The 15,897-nt window shown below is 40.1% G+C and overlaps 1 protein-coding gene across 6 annotated transcripts in view; it reads right to left on the reverse strand.

Annotated features, from left to right (window-relative positions):
• The window catches only part of dnah9 (dynein axonemal heavy chain 9), a 302,000-nt gene that overhangs the window by 277,652 nt on the left and 8,451 nt on the right, over nucleotides 1–15,897 (reverse strand). For all 6 annotated transcript variants that reach the window (XR_010003878.1, XM_062973996.1, XM_062973995.1 and 3 more), the window contains exons 2-6: nucleotides 15,562–15,758; nucleotides 14,765–14,923; nucleotides 13,072–13,202; nucleotides 10,946–11,157; nucleotides 4,477–4,710 (exon numbers count right to left, since the gene is read on the reverse strand). Coding sequence is in view for 5 of the 6 variants with exons in the window: in XM_062973996.1 (XP_062830066.1) it covers nucleotides 4,477–4,710; nucleotides 10,946–11,157; nucleotides 13,072–13,202; nucleotides 14,765–14,923; nucleotides 15,562–15,758 (933 nt within the window). In the remaining variant the exon portion in view is untranslated. The remainder of the gene's footprint in view (nucleotides 1–4,476; nucleotides 4,711–10,945; nucleotides 11,158–13,071; nucleotides 13,203–14,764; nucleotides 14,924–15,561; nucleotides 15,759–15,897) is intronic.

Genomic DNA, 15,897 nt, shown 5'->3' on the forward strand with positions numbered 1-15,897 from the left:
GGGATATATGCCAGCAGTCAGTATTATCGTTTTGCTATCTTTGCAGAGGAAAGTAATGGAAGACAGAGATATTTTTATTGACTGAGCCAAAAGTCTTCCTAATATGAAATCACATGTGAATTCTATTGCTGAACACCAACTTAAGCTACCAGAAATTTGGCAAGAGGGAAACAAATGAGCAGCTCAACATCCAAACACAGAAACTTATAATCTGAAAAAAATCCTCAGCTTGAATTCCTTTCTGTAATTTAATAGTCTTCTTAAAGATGACTAGATACAGAACTCTCCAGTTACCATATCTACTAAACTCAGAACAAAGTTGGGCCTTTTGCCAGTGTATGATGCACTCGTCCGGGGTATCACATTCCTGAAGATCACATACAAAAAAGACAATAATTATCTACATATATGGAAGAGTGGTGGAACTCTTTCACTAAGATGGCATCTTTGACCCAGGAAGATGCATTGCAGAGACCCTTGAATTCTTTTTTTATTCAAGAAAAACAAATAAAGTTTAGAATTAAAGTGCATAAGGCCTTCCTATTTTGGATAATATTTGTTAAGCTGCCTATTGACTAGTTTCCAATATTTTGTATTCCAACATTCTACACGTTTTACTTCTCTTAGCTGTTGGTTGTGTTGAAACTTTGGCTTGTTTTAACAATATAAATTGAACACTAGACTAATTCAGTGGTGCATGAGCCCATCCATGCAAGGGGATTTCTGCTGCCTCCTCCTCACCAATGTATCTCCTCATCTCCCCCGCTGCCCAAAAACCCTTCCTGATTTTGAGAAAAGACCTGGAATGTGATGGAGGCACCTTGCAAAAGAAGAGTTTTTGCTTGCCAGTTTCTGGATCCAATCCTTAATATCATGGTGTCCATATGCAAGTAATCTGTAAATTATCTATTTAATACGGTATCAACTATGCATGGGCAAGAAGGGCCTATATTATAAAGATATATAAAGTGGTCTTGGTGCTGACTTCCAGGAACCAACATTCTAGTTCTCACACACAGCTAACCAGAGTGTAGCTTTGGGTCTCCTTTTTAGAGAGATATAAAGCAGGAAATAACAAGAATAAAAATAAGAATAATAGCTAGGGGAAGCAGTAAACAGGTTTGGCATCAACACCTGGGCTGGTATGGGCACACTGCAACCCACGAGGCTGATTTGGGTTGCTACAGCATCCTTTCTCTCTTCTCATTTTTAAAACATTTACAGACTGCACAGCCTTTGGACCTCCAGGTGTTTTGGACTTCAGTTCCCAGAATCCTAGACCATTGAACAAACTGGCTACGGCTTCTGGGAGTTGGAATCCCAAACATCTGAAAGAACACAGATTGTGCAGGTCTGGACTAGGGTCACCAGCCAAGAATGCACAAGATTATAGACATCCATCCTATTAGTATTTCTTTCTTTAGAAAAACAGCCCGTTCCAAAGCAAATGTATCCAGCATCTGGGGGGGGGGGGGGGTAGAAGGAAAGTCCATGAGGCTTTTCATACTACACAACATGATTTAACTTTAATTCTTATAGCAGTATCCTATTAAATCCTGGGATTTCTAGTTTAGGGAAGGGGCTTTAGAATTTTCTACAAAGGTAGAAGCTTCAGAATACAATGCGCTGTAAGAACAAAGCAGATGCTGATTAAATGCGGGAGGCATGCCCTATAAATACTTTGTACTGGTGGATACAGATCTTTTAATCTGAATCCAGACCCATTTTATCAATGCAACCTTCACTAGCTCTAACAGATAACATGGAGGCACAGTCGCTGTTAATTCTTACTCGGAAATCTTGACAGCTGTTGCAGATCTCTACACTGGCTAAGAAAATGCCTGAGAAGTCCAAATGAAATCAATGAGGTACACCATGATTGTCTTGTTGACTATGTGTCAAACTATGCATCGACAAAAGTAAACATTTTAACTTTTTAAAAACTTTTGAATGCCTTTTAAATGATTTTAAATAGTTTTAATTTGATTATCTTTATTTGTTTTAACTTTTTATTTAAAATTGTAGTTGTTTTTAAATATTAGGTCTTAATTTATTCCTGTTGTGAGCTATCTTGGGTGAAGCAAACAAAGCTGGATCATAGAGATTGACAGATGCCATAGAGATTGACAGATTAACTTGATATTAATATTGAAATACAGTAGTTAAAAACAAATTAAGACAAAGAAATACAAACTTAATGACACATTTCTACTAAAATTGATTTTAATTTTTATTTAAAGTGTTACTTCTTCTAACTTTTTACTGGTTGCTTTAGAGTTTTAATTACTTGGGTTCCAGTTAACTGAGTCTACTGTATTTAACATACAGCACAGTACAGCCACCATATTTGCAAAGGATACATTTCTGAACTTACCATGAAACCAGGAAACCATTGTACATTTCAATAGCAAACCCTATTGAAATGTACAACTTCTATCAGAAATAACTGCAGATATACACTGGAGGATCTAGAAAATTTCTAGAGAGGTATAATTTCAAATTTTGTCAGATGCCTATATTATTAACTAGTTGTGCCCAGCCACGTGTTGCTGTGGCTTATGGGAAACATTTGTTGACGAAGTGGAATAGCATTGAATTGCAGCCTCAAAGCCTGGCCATTTTCTTCTAGGGAAATGTTTTTTGGCCAAATTGAATTGCACTGAACAGCCTTGCTGCTTCAAAGCCTGGCCGCTTTCTGTATAGGGGCATCCTTCCTTGGGCAGGTTGAATGGGATGGAGTAGCCTTGTGGCTTCCAAACCTGAGGGTTTTCTATCTAGGGGAAATCTTGGTTGGCCAGGTTGAATTGCACTGAATAGCGTTGCTGCTTCAAAGCCTGGCCGCTTTCTACATAGGACCATTCTTTGTTGGCCAGGTTGAATGGGATGGAATAGCCTCATGGCTTCAAAGCCTGGGGGTTTTCTATCTAGGGGAAACCTGAATAGCAACCTGAATAGCCTTGCTGCTTGCAAGCCTGGCCGCTTTCTACCTTGTGGAATTTTGGGTTGGCCCGGTTGAATAGGAATTAATAGACTCGTTGCAGCAAGTATGAATGCTGCAATTAGCCACCTAGATTAACATTTAATGGCCTTGCGGCTTCAAACCCTGTCTGCTTCCTGCCTGGGGGAATCCTTTGTTGGGAGGTGTTAGCTGGCTCTGGTTGTTTCCTTTCTGGAATTTCCCTGTTTTCAGAGTGTTGCTCTTTATTTACTGTCCTGATTTTAGAGATTATATTGTTCTGTATTATTATACCACAGTAATTATTATATATTATATTTATAATCTGATATCATCTGCTTAGAACTGGATTGTATGAGGCCCATTCCATACAACTGTATAAAATCCATACTGAACTGGGTTATATGACAGTGTAGACTCAAGATAATCCAGTTCAAAGCAGATACTGTGGATTATCTGTCTTGGCATTCTGGGTTATATAGGTGTGTGGAAGGGCCTTGAGTTCCATATAATCTGCCATATAATCCAGTTCAAATCAGATAATCTGTATTTTATAGGCAGTGGCCTAAATGAAGAGGCCCTGGCGCCATTGGGGCTTAGTGGGTTGCTAGGAGAAGAAGTGGGCAGAGCCTAGCCTTCTAACTGACAGCAAGGGGGAAAAACAGTTCTTTCTCTTCCTCTAATTTGGGCTTTATACTTTTAGTTTTGTTTTTGTTTTGTTTTTTGAAAGACATAACTTGGATGATGGAGCCCCGGTGGCAAAGTGCGTTAAAGCACTGAGCTGCAGACCGAAAGGTCCCAGGTTCAAGCCCCGGGAGCAGTGTGAGCAGCCGCTATTAGCTCCAGCTCCTGCCAACCTAGCAGTTCGAAAACATGCCAATGTGAGTAGATCAATAGGTACTGCTCCGGCAGGAAGGTAACGGTACTCCATGCAGTCATGCCGGCCACATGACCTTGGAGGTGTCTACAGACAGCGCCAGCTCTTCGGCTTAGAAATGGAGATGAGCACCACACCCCAGAGTCAGACATGACTGGACTTAACGTCAGGGGAAAACCTTAACCTTTACCTAGCTTGGATGACTATGTCTTTTGTGGCCAAATTTGGTGTGATTGGGTTCAGTGATTTTGCTGTTTACTCCATAATAAAGTGCCACATTACATTTATATATAGAGAGATTTACAATATTTTATCCTCTCTTTTTTTCAAAGTAGCTCAAGGAAGGTTAAGTGGAGTTTATCCCATCCTTTGTTCATAATGTGAGAGGCAACTACGTATGATCCCTGACACCTTTGAATGTCTTGGTTGATTAGGGACAGCTGCATGGAGGTATCCCCAGTCAAACCCTCCGTCCCCAACACCACACTGGCTGTTTCTGTCATCCAAATCTTACACCCTGAGGCTAAGGGTCAAGGAAAGCAACACTTGCAAGTAAAATAAATTATGAAATTATACCTGTAAGATTAAAAATAGCTTTTTCTGTATCAATTACTCTTTTTATATTTCACAGCTTAATACTTACATGAACCACTTGGAGCCTTTCCAAAAAGTTATCCAGTTGTGCAAAAACCATTATGGAAGGAAAATCCCACTTTTTTACCACCTGACCTGGCTGAAAGTAAGTGTCAAGTGTTTCCCTTCTTTCTTCAAACAACCGCTTGAAATAATTGAAAACATCAAAAGCTGTTTCTACTTTTCTCAAGCTTTCTTCGGTTTCCGCTTTAAGCAGATCTTCATAGTTGAGGTAATTTCTAGCCTATTTGGACAGAGTAAAGAAGTCGTCAGGCTTTTTCCTTTGAATAAAATGTTAACTGAACTATACTATTTTAGATGAGGGCTTCCAGAAACTCTTGGAAAACATGGATAGTGGGAATTACAGTCCACAGCAGTGACTCTTACAAGCTGTGGGACACAACACTGGAAAGGGTATTAAAAGGCAAACATACGAGGAACCTGGTCCTGATCCTAATTTTCCAATTCATTCTTTGCTTCTTCTGGAAGCAGACACACTCAGCAATCATTCATGTGGAAACCTTATAGTGGATTTGCTAATTAAAAAAAAGGGGGGAAAGGCATTTTTGTCCACACATACCGCACAAAAAAGCTGCAAAGATTGTTTCTGATACAAAAGGAGAGAGGAAATACAAAAACGTAGGATCATAAAACTGAGGAATGGAAAACATTCTCAAATCCATACTGCCACTAATGCAAGCGGGAAATCATTTAAAACATTGTGACTTAAAGGTACTTAGCCATATCAGCAACATTTTAAAAAAATCAATTCTCTGATATGGGTTAAAAAAATCTACTATTGGTGCTAAAATGTCTGCAGCTAAATTGAATTTTATGACCCTCTAGTGGAGCTAAATGAGAGTTGTATCTTCAACCAGAGAAATATAGATTCAAATCCAAGTTTATTCATGAAGCTCTTTCTATGACTTCCGGCCAGCCACTCTCTCACTGATCTTAAACTCCCTAACAGAGATATTATGAAGATTTTAAAAACAGGGAAACTACCAAAGTTGCCCTGTACCTTGAAAGACGAGTTGATAAAAATAGGGTAACATATTGTACCAGTTGTTTGATGGTCTACAAAAGAGTGTTATGATAAGACGGGGTTTGTTGTTTTTATCAAGTGGGGGACTAGAAGGGTGGTGGTGACTCAAGGACCAATTACACTGTGTAACAAAATTCCTGGTTTGAAAGTGTTATTTCCCCTTTTTTAAAAGAATTTTATTAATTTTTTTATACTACATCGAAAGAGTGAGAACAACCAAGGTATAGAAAAGTAGGAAAAAGAGATAAAGATAAAAGTCTACAATCTACAAAAATATACCCACAGACAAAAAAACAAAAAGCAAAAAAAAAAAAGAAAGAAAGAAAGAAAAGAAAATGACTTCCATTCCATCTTCTTGGATAATATTTTCTTATTATTCAATAATATTTTTTCTTGCTAAGGAGAAAAAAAATAGCAAAATTGTCTCTCGTAATCTTCATTTTCTCAAATTATCCAGATAGTCCTGAAGATCGTCCCAATTCGTTCTTTTCATTATCTTGCCTGTATTTTTCTTCAACAAAAAAGTCAATTCGCCCATATCCTTTATTTCTCTTATCTTCTCCACCCACTCCTCAATTGGTGGGACTAATTCCTGTTTCCATTCTCTAGCGAAAACAATTCTAGCGGAAGTCGTAATATAAGTAAAAAGTTTATCTTCTTGTTCCGTCAATTGTAAGTCTAAATCTGTAAATCCAAATAGATAATACTCTGGTTTTCTTATAAATGTTCTCTTTAAAATCTTTTATGATTCTTCATGAATCTTCATCCAAAATTTTGTTGCTTCTTTGCAAGTCCACCACATGTGATAGAAGGAGCCAACTTGTTCTTTACATTTCTAGCACTAATCAGAAACTGTTTTATACATTTTGGCTAATTGTTTCGGTGTAGTATACAATCTGTGGAATATTTTTATCCAATTCTCTTTCAAATCCATTGCACATGTATATTTTAATTTTTTGTTCCACATTTGTTACATGCCCTGCGGAAGGCTGACAAGTCCTGCAAGGCACGAACTTCAGGTGGCAAGGTGTTCCAGAGAGATGGCGCCACTACTGAAAAGGCTCTGCATCTAGTTGTTGTTAGACGCAAGGTCTTAAAACTGGGGACTTCCAACAGGTCTTGGTCCTCAGAACGGAGGGATCTCTGGGGTTTGTAGGGAGTGAGGCGGTCCCTCAGGTACATTGGCCCTAGACCATGTAAGGCCTTGAAGGTAAGCACCATCACTTTGAAAGTGATCCGGTGCTCAATTGGTAACCAGTGCAGCTGCCGTAAGATTGGTGTTATGTGGCATCTTATTGGGACTCCCGCAAGGAGCCGGGCAGCTGCATTTTGCACCAATTTGAGCTTCCGGATCACCGATACAGGAAGGCCAATGTAAAGGGTGTTACAGTAATCCAGTCTCGAGATGACTGTAGCCTGGATCACCGTAGCCAGGTTGTCCCTAGACAGATAGGGGGCTAGCTGTCTAGCCTGCCGAAGATGAAAAAAAGGCAGTTTTGCTAGCGGCGGAGACCTGGGCCTCCATCGTCAATGAAGAGTCCAAGAGGACACCCAGACTCGTTACTAGTGAAGACGGGCGTAGCACTTCGCCATCCAGGGTTGGCAACTGGATATCCCCACTGCCCGGTCGGCCCAGCCATAGGATCTCCGTCTTTGCTGGATTCACCCTCAACCTACTGGAACGCAAGCATCCAATAATGGCCTCGAGGCACTGATGAAAACTGTCGGGTACAGACTCTGGTCAGCCTTCCATCTTTAACACAAGCTGAGTGTCGTCAGCATATTGATAACACTCGAGCCCGAAATCTCGGACCAGGTGAGCAAGTGGTCTCCTATAGATGTTAAACAACAGAGGGGAGAGAATGGCCCCCTGAGGAACCCCACAATGTAGAGGGGACCTCTCAGAGACCAGGCCTCCCCTCTCCACTCGCTGTCCACGGTTGTGAAGAAAGGAGGCCAGCCAATTTAAAGCTGTCCCCCTAATTCCGGCAAAGGCAAGGCGGTGGGTCAGAAGATTGTGATCGACTGTGTCAAATGCTGCTGTGAGATCCAATAACACAAGCAGCACCGACCCGCCCTGGTCAAGCTGGCATCGGAGGTGATCCGTGATGGAAACCAATACAGTCTCTGTGCCATGCCCCGCACGGAAGCCGGACTGGAAAGGATCCAGTCCGGCTGTGTCATCTAGGAACTGCTGCAGCTGCACCGCTACTGCCCTCTCAATCACCGGTCAAGGGTGAGCCCAGTGAGTGGGCATCCCAAGTTCTCTCACTGTGTCGATTGTGGCAGGAAGGTCCCGGCGTAGTAGCGAGATCTTGTCAGTAAAATAGCTCTGAAAAGCCTCGGCTGAAAGGGCCTGATTATCACTTTTTGGGACGATAGGGACCGTTGTTAAAGATCGAATAATTTTAAACAATTTTGCCGAGCGTGAGCTGGCAGACGCTATCAGAGAGGCATAATATGCCCGCTTTGCTTCAATGATAGCATGTTCATAGGACTCCATGAAAGCCCTATAGGCTGATCTCGATACTCCGTCACGGAGTTCTCGCCACACGCTCTCTAGCCATCTCTTTTCTCGCTTCATCGGTCAAAGTTCCTCGGTGAACCAAGGAGACCGGTTTTGGTAAGGTTGGAGAGGGCATCTAGGGGCGATCTCATCGAGTGCATTGGATAGCCTGGTGTTCCATGAGTCGGTGACTGGCTCCAGATCTCTCAGAGCATTCCGGAACCTACTGGGTTCCATAAGATTCCTTGGGCGAGCCCAGATCAGCTCGGCGCCCTTGTCGGGTGGGAAGGCATGCTCCAACCGGACTCTTAGGGCACAGTGATCCGACCATGGAACCTCTATAGTAGAGACTTGGGTCACTTGAATTCCTGTGCTGAAGTACCCAGTACTACAAAGTGAGAGTCCTAGTGTCTCCATGGTGGACACTAGGTCTTTAGCCGCTAATGAACAAGAGTCCGCATCAGCGTGGACATTGAAATCTCCCAAGACGATAAGTCTGGGGAAACTCAAGGACCACTCCGACACCGTCTCAAGTAGCTGGGGTAGGCTGTCTGCTGGTGCGCTGCGCGCATGGTACACCAGCAGGAAGGCTATACTCTCAGGAAAATCCCACACCAGACCAACACTTTCGATGCCAGAGATGTTCGGTACAGGAGCTGCCCTAAGAGAGAAGCTTTCTCGGGAGAGCATAGCCACCCCACCCCACCCCGCTTCCCAGTTCGCATCTGGTTGGTGATTACATAACCTGGAGATGTTATTTCCTGGAGTAGGATCTCGTCCCCCTCTTGGATCCAAGTTTCTGTGATACACACTAGGTCAGCTCCCTGGTCAGTAAGAAAATCCCTGATGGTAGCAGTTTTATTCCTTATGGACCTTATCATACAATTTTTAACCTGTTCCATTTCAGTCCACCAGGTAAGTAATATATTATAAATATTTGATATTACTTTCTTTTCTAATTTTAAAATCCTATCCCAAGTCACCTCTTCCCAACTAAAACCTAATTTTTATCTTGATTATAATAATCTTTGATTTGCATATAATGTAACCAAGTAATATTAGGGAATTTTTGTTTTAGTTCCTCATACGTTTTAATATTATTTGTACTTTTATTTAACAAATCTCTATAGGTTGGCCATTTTCTCCATTCTAAAAGTCTTCTCTGGTGCGCTTCCATAGGGGAGATCCATAAAGGTGTTTTAGAATAAAGACGTTTTTTGTATTTTTGCCAAACTCTTAATAGGGATGCTCTCACAAAATGATTGCCATTTTTTTTCCTTTTTTTCTCTTTCATACCATAAATAGGCATGCCATCCTACTCTTAAGTCATTCCATTCTATATTTAAAAAGTCTTCTTTGTTCAGTAATATCCAATCTTTTATCTATGTCATAGCACATGCATCGTGGTATGCATTAAAGTGTGTTATTTCCCATTTAATTGTGTGGTACTTACTTTGAAAGTAGTTGATACATCCAGATATTTCGTTTTTTGTGGCTGCCACAAACTATGTTGAATTGGTTGAGGTGCTATGAGATATTCATTGAAAAACTATAGCAAAATGTGCTGCAGGATGTCCCACAAATGTTTTTGCAGTTTAATATACTTTGCCCATGTTTTAAGATAGAACCAATTATGAAATGACAGTTATAACCCAGGAACAAAAATTGTGTTACATAGTGTTACTTGCTCTAAAGCTCTTTGCTCTAGGGGCTCACGTGTTGTCAAAATTGTGTGTGTGTGTGTATGAAAGCCCTCTTCCAGGTTTTTTTTTTAAAGACTCAGATGTTTTATGTCAAACAATATGGCAAGGATAGAAATTTATATAAAAACTAATTTGAAACTCCGAGGCTTTCAAGAGAAGCAATGAACCCTTTTTTGGCCAGAAAAAGGATAATCTGGGAAGTCTGGAGGGGAAGAGGATCACAAAACAGCCTTTAGGACATACAAGGTCTCAGAACTGTCCTTTGCCCAACCATACTCTAAAGAAAAAACATTCATAAATTTGAAATTCCAACATTTGCCCAGATGGGCAGAGAAACAGGGAACCTTTCTGTACTGTCTTTATGCTGATTTGTTTATATCAACACCATGGATATCTCACTGCTTTAACAAAAGTACTCCTATGCTATTATGCTTTGAATTTTTTAGGTACTTTGCTGTCTTACTTCCTGCTGAACTAGAATACTAGTAATGGAAATTAGAGAACCAGATGGACATGAGCGAAGTGATAGCCTGATACAGTATGTTATCTAGGTGGGGAGTGGAGATTTCAATGTATAGGCTCCAAAGCATCACTGGGACCTGCTACCGTGAACCTCCATCCTTGGATCTCACAGGACAGGAAGGGAAATTTGCCTTGACAGTGATGTTAATGGCTTGAGCATCTTCTTTTGAGTCCTCAAAAGCTCAAGACAACAAAAACAGGCAAATTACATTTAAGAAGTACAGCTTGTGAACAAGCCTACAGCAAAGTAAACCTTCAGAAGGCCTCAGATGGCTCCCGTTGGTCCTTGAAGGAACATCTCCCCTTGTTGTCTACTGACAAAAGAAACTGTAAGTGGCACCAGGAGCTCTCCAAAGTGCTCACCTGCTTCCCTGAATGTTGAAAGTTCTGCAACTATTCCTGGTGCGACTGAATCAATGGGATTCTACTGGATAGGATCAGTGCAGAGACAATCACTGCATGATTATATGGCAGCTTCTCCAGGTTTTCAGCCTTCTTGTTATGTTTCACTACAACTCCCTGCAGCTGCCAAGTTGAAGAGGGCAGTCATGGGACAGTACCTGATGTGATCATTTCTCTAAAAAAAAAACCAGCCTCTTAGAAAACAGGATTCCCCTCAAACTGTGGTGGCAAGGAATGCCTATAGGTTGTGTTCTCCATTCACCAGAGAAAATGCATGGCAAAGAATTGTTACATGACTTACCTGCTGGATAAGGAGGCTGCAAATTTCCTGAAGCAGCACAATTGTCCTCGCAGGTGTGCTGTAGTATTTGGATGTAGCCCAGATCAAACACACCATATGAAGCACACGATTTAGCAGTGGCTTCACCTCATTAAATTCCACATTCTCTGTTTCCTCTAAAGGGCCCTGGATTGGCTTTAGGTGCACATTTATATCCTGGGCCTCAACCAAAGCTGTATATTAAGAAAATAGAAATACAATAGACACCGAAACTTGTAAAGTGTCTTAAGATAGAGCATTAAAAACACTTGCTTAGAAATTTATTGTTTGTTTCTGCAAGACTTATGTCTTCAATATATGCATTTTCAGTTATAACAAGCATGATTTTTTTATCATTTTATATCACACAATCTAGAGCAAATCCTTAAACCTAAAAATTATAAGTACTGGATTTTTTTTCTTGGAAGTACTTATTTAAACATGAAAATGAAGACTATTGTCACAAAAAAGGGAAAGAGTATGGTGTAGCTTCCCACTGAGAGATTTAAAAAGCTTAACATTTCTACTGCTCAAAAATCTGTTTCTGCCTTTAATGTACCATCTTTTTTTGTTCACTTGCTAAACAAATCCTTCTGTTTACTGCATGTGCTAAAACTTTAAAGGTATTTTAATGAATTGATATAAAAGATACAATAAGCAAGAAAACCCAACAATAACAAAATGATATATCAAGACACATGGGACACCTTCCTAAGTAGACACAGGGGCAATAAGAACATAGCAATCATAATGGACATTTCTAAAACTCTGTTACAGAAGGGACTAACATGGGAGTGTCCAAACTTGCACAAAAAAGTACCCTTTATAAGCAAATTTGTCCAGAATGGTTAACTTTTAAAGAAAGGTTCTCTCTGAGTGTCACTGACCCAATTTAAAGGTATTTCATGCATACACAAGATTGGATCTAGATTTAGCCATCTTCTTCTTCATTCACTCAGACAGTTCCGACTCTTCGTGACCTCATGGACCAGTCCACGCCAGAGCTTTCTGTCAGTCATCGCCGCCCCCAGTTCCTTGAAGGTGAGGCCAGTCACTTCAAAGATACCATCCATCCATCTTGCCCTTGGTCAGCCTTTTTCCTTCCATTTTCCCCAGCATCATGATCTTTTCCAAGCTTTCCTGTCTCCTCATGATGTGGCCAAAATACTTCATCTTTTCCTGTAATATCCTTCCCTCCAGTGGGCAACCGGGCATTATTTCTTGGAGTATAGACTGGTTGGATCTTCTTGCGGTCCAAGGCACTCACAGGATTTTCCTCCAGCACCAAAATTCAAAAGCATCTTTCTTCCTTTGCTCAGCTTTGCTTTGCTTATGGCCCAGCTCTCACAACCATAGGTTACTACAGAGAATACCATTGCTTTAACCATGCGGACCTTCGTTGCCAGTGTGATGTCTCTGCTCTTCACTATTTTATCAAGGACTTCAAGCAAACTTCAAGCTGCTCAACATATACTGAGTACATGCAATTCATTTCAGTTTAGCTTAATGTTCACCTCACTGATACCATATTTAAAGTAAAGTATTCCCCTTGACATCAAGTCTAGTTGAGTCTGACTCTGGAGGTTGGTGCTCATCTCCATTTCTAAGATGAAGAGCCAGCATTATCCGTAGTCACCTCCAAGGTCATGTGGCCAGCATAACTGCATGGAGTGCTGTTACTGTCCTGCTGAAGCAGTACTTATTGATCTACTCACATTTGCATGTTTTCAAACTTCTAGGTTGGCAGAAGCTGGGGCTAACAACGGGAGCTCACCCCATCTGCGGATCTGAACCGCCAACCTTCTGATTAGCAAGTTCTGCAGTTAGTGGTTTAACCCGCTGCACCACCGTAGCCATTTTTATCACAACCCTCCATAAATCCAAAAACTAAAAGAAAGGGTGCCGTGAAAGAATTATGAAATACTGACAATTCTTGCATTATGATCTGTATCATCAATGGTATAATTTGAAAGGCTTTTAAAGATTCAACAATCCTTCATTAAAAAGTTAACTTCAAGAGAATTTGAAAAACTGATCTCCATCAAGATGAGCCAATAAAACACAATGATTGATGCTTAAAACACTATACACCGTTTTTCCAAACTCACCTGCTTCTACATCGCTGAGTACGGATGTAAATGCTGCATAGTAAGTGCTCTGTACTCTGTTCAGCAGCTCCACCATGGCTGAAATCCTCTTGGCTTTCAGTTGGTTGTAGATGCACTGTAGATCCTCACATCTGAAGCATACATAAAATGAAACTATGAGCAAATATTTATTTCAATTAATCAGGCAACAAAACAAAATTATCTGTGTATCTCCCAGTTTTGAGATCCAGAATTAACAGGTGTAAGACTAAGCTCTGATTTGCATTTCAGAAAACTCATGCACTAGTCCTTATGTGTGAATAGAACTGAACTATGAATAACTGATAGAAAAATGTCTACATGCCTAAAAATCTGGCCACATTAATTAAATTAGTAACGTTGGTAATGGACTAGTGACTTTTACATTACTGAGCTGGTTCTTCATCTCAAACCAATTTTTTTGGTTTTTTGCGCAACTACCTCTTGTTCCTTTTCTATTCCCTAAAGGAATTACAAGGCTTAGATTGCAAGTCATAGGGGTAAATTAAAAGAAATGGTAGTCTCAGCAGCCAGATGTCCTCATGTGTGCTATACCAGGCTTCACATAGAAGCATGTCATCTGTCCCAGGAAAATGAATTTTGAACTTAACTGTGGCAGTTTTACTAGGATCTATAAAGAAAGCACCAAGGAGACATAATCATAATGGAGAGAGGGAGAGAGAAAAATCAGGGATTTTTTTTTGTGAGACTCATGAATACATAAATCTTTTTAAAATAAAGCTCAAACCAAGAATGTAGGAAAAGTACAGTTGTGGATAGGGCTGTTTAGTTCACTGTTGATATGACTTTTGATGCACTAATGCAAATGTAAATGCAAATTAACTTGATCGTTTAAAAGAACACTCTTCCAATCCAAATGCTATCAAATAGATTGTTTCGATTATTAGTTAAAACATTCCCACTTAACTTCCCTCTTTCTCATTGCTGGCACTCTTGACCTGAAATAATTCCAACACTGGAAGAAAGTTCCCTGTTTTAAGATGTTTCCAATCCAGGTGCTTTCCAGGAAAATCTATGGCTGCACAATTGTATCCCAGATTTCTCTCGTGAGAAACAGCCGCTAAGTAGCTGCTCCCAGGCTTTGGAGCTCCCTTCCCTGAAAGGCTACACTGGATGCCCTCCAAGACATCCTTCCCGCAACAAATGAAATCTCTGCTTGTTTCAATGAGCCTTTGGGAGCTGAATGTTTTTAGAGAAAGGGTTTTAAATCATTGTACTGCCTTGCTTTTCTTTTGTTTTGCTTTTGAATCAATATCCTTTTAAGTTGTTTCTTATTCTATTGATGGATGAGTTACATGTTAACTTTTTGTATGTTTTATTGATGACAACTTTAAAATGCATCTTTTCTGTAAGGCATGTGGTATGTGTGTGTTTAAAATACCAATAAGTACCTCTACTAAAATGTTTTGAGTCTGGAACTAGCTTCTTGCAGCAGTTGCTCTTCCTTTTTTTATGGCATTCAGTCCACAGCGTGGTCTCTTGCTATGTGCTGCAGTTTGGTTTACAATAGCATAGTAAAATTGTGTCCTTTATATAAAATGGCAAAATCAAAGTTTGACTTTTTGGATTTATTTTATTTTATTGGAATATTTTCAAGCCGTGGGTGGTTGAATCTCTGGATGCAGAATCTGTCAATACAGAGGGCCAACTATACCTGTTTTTCCAAAAATCCAATTCCACCTTTGGATGAGGATCTTGACCTTGCAAAAGGAGCTCCGATGAGTCTTTTTTCAAAACACCCTGGATCTGGTGGGTCCATTCAATAACAGCTGTTTCGACTGTGTGTATAATAGATTTATCCACTAGTTCACTGCTGCAGAAAACAAATATATTATCATACTAATTTGCTTCCCGTTTGATAGCAGTAGATTAGAGGGTTGGGCTCTAAACATATAATCTGAACTAAACATATAATCTGAAATTCCAGGGAAGCAAAAAAAGCTCCTTAATATATCAAAGTAATCTGAATTTTACAGTCACTGATCCTCATGCTGTATCGTAATTTTTTTTAACTTCTGTTTCTGCTACAGTTAACTTAAATCATTTCCATTGAAGGAAGTAGAGGGTGAGCAGGATGGAGGGAAAAGAAAAGATAATGAATGGGGAAAAAATTCAGACTACTGAAGATAACAACTGCCTTTTTTCAACTAAAGAGAAAAGAAGGAAATTGAATCAGGAGAAAAAAATTCCAGTTATCAAAGTTCAAGAATATAAGCTAACATGAGGAGCTACAATACCTGACCTATGCCAGACAGGAGCAAAAAAATCAGGGAGAAGCGTGAAATCCCTAGATAAAATCCTTTACATGACTCCTTTGACTCTTGTCGGATCTGTGTGTGCACTAGAGTTTGCCCACTGGTGGCTCCTTCTTGGGCCCTGAATATACTGTGTCACGCAAAGAAAATACCTTAAAAATGTGACAATAACACTATCTTAAATATAGTTACTTACGTTTTCTCATTGTCAAAATCTATGTAAGTGCTGTGTTCAGGGCCAGCAGGGAGGGGAAGCAAGGTTTTGCCTTTCACTTGACCAACCACAATAAACACACTGCTTTTCAGGGCAGAAACATTGTAGATGACATCCTGTGACACCACATGTGGCCAGTTATGGTGATTTTTCTGGTTCACCAAGAGAGGTGCCACTACCTAGAACAGGAACCATCCAAATGTATTAAGGTGAGAAACTGATGTAGAAAAACTAAAATGAAAAAGAAAATCTGAACCTTTTCTCTGATCAGTTCTCTTTAGTTAACTCACAACAGGAATGAACAAGCACCTTATAGCT

This window comes from Anolis carolinensis, chromosome 2 (genome assembly GCF_035594765.1).
Source record: "Anolis carolinensis isolate JA03-04 chromosome 2, rAnoCar3.1.pri, whole genome shotgun sequence".
Lineage (NCBI taxonomy): Eukaryota > Metazoa > Chordata > Lepidosauria > Squamata > Dactyloidae > Anolis > Anolis carolinensis.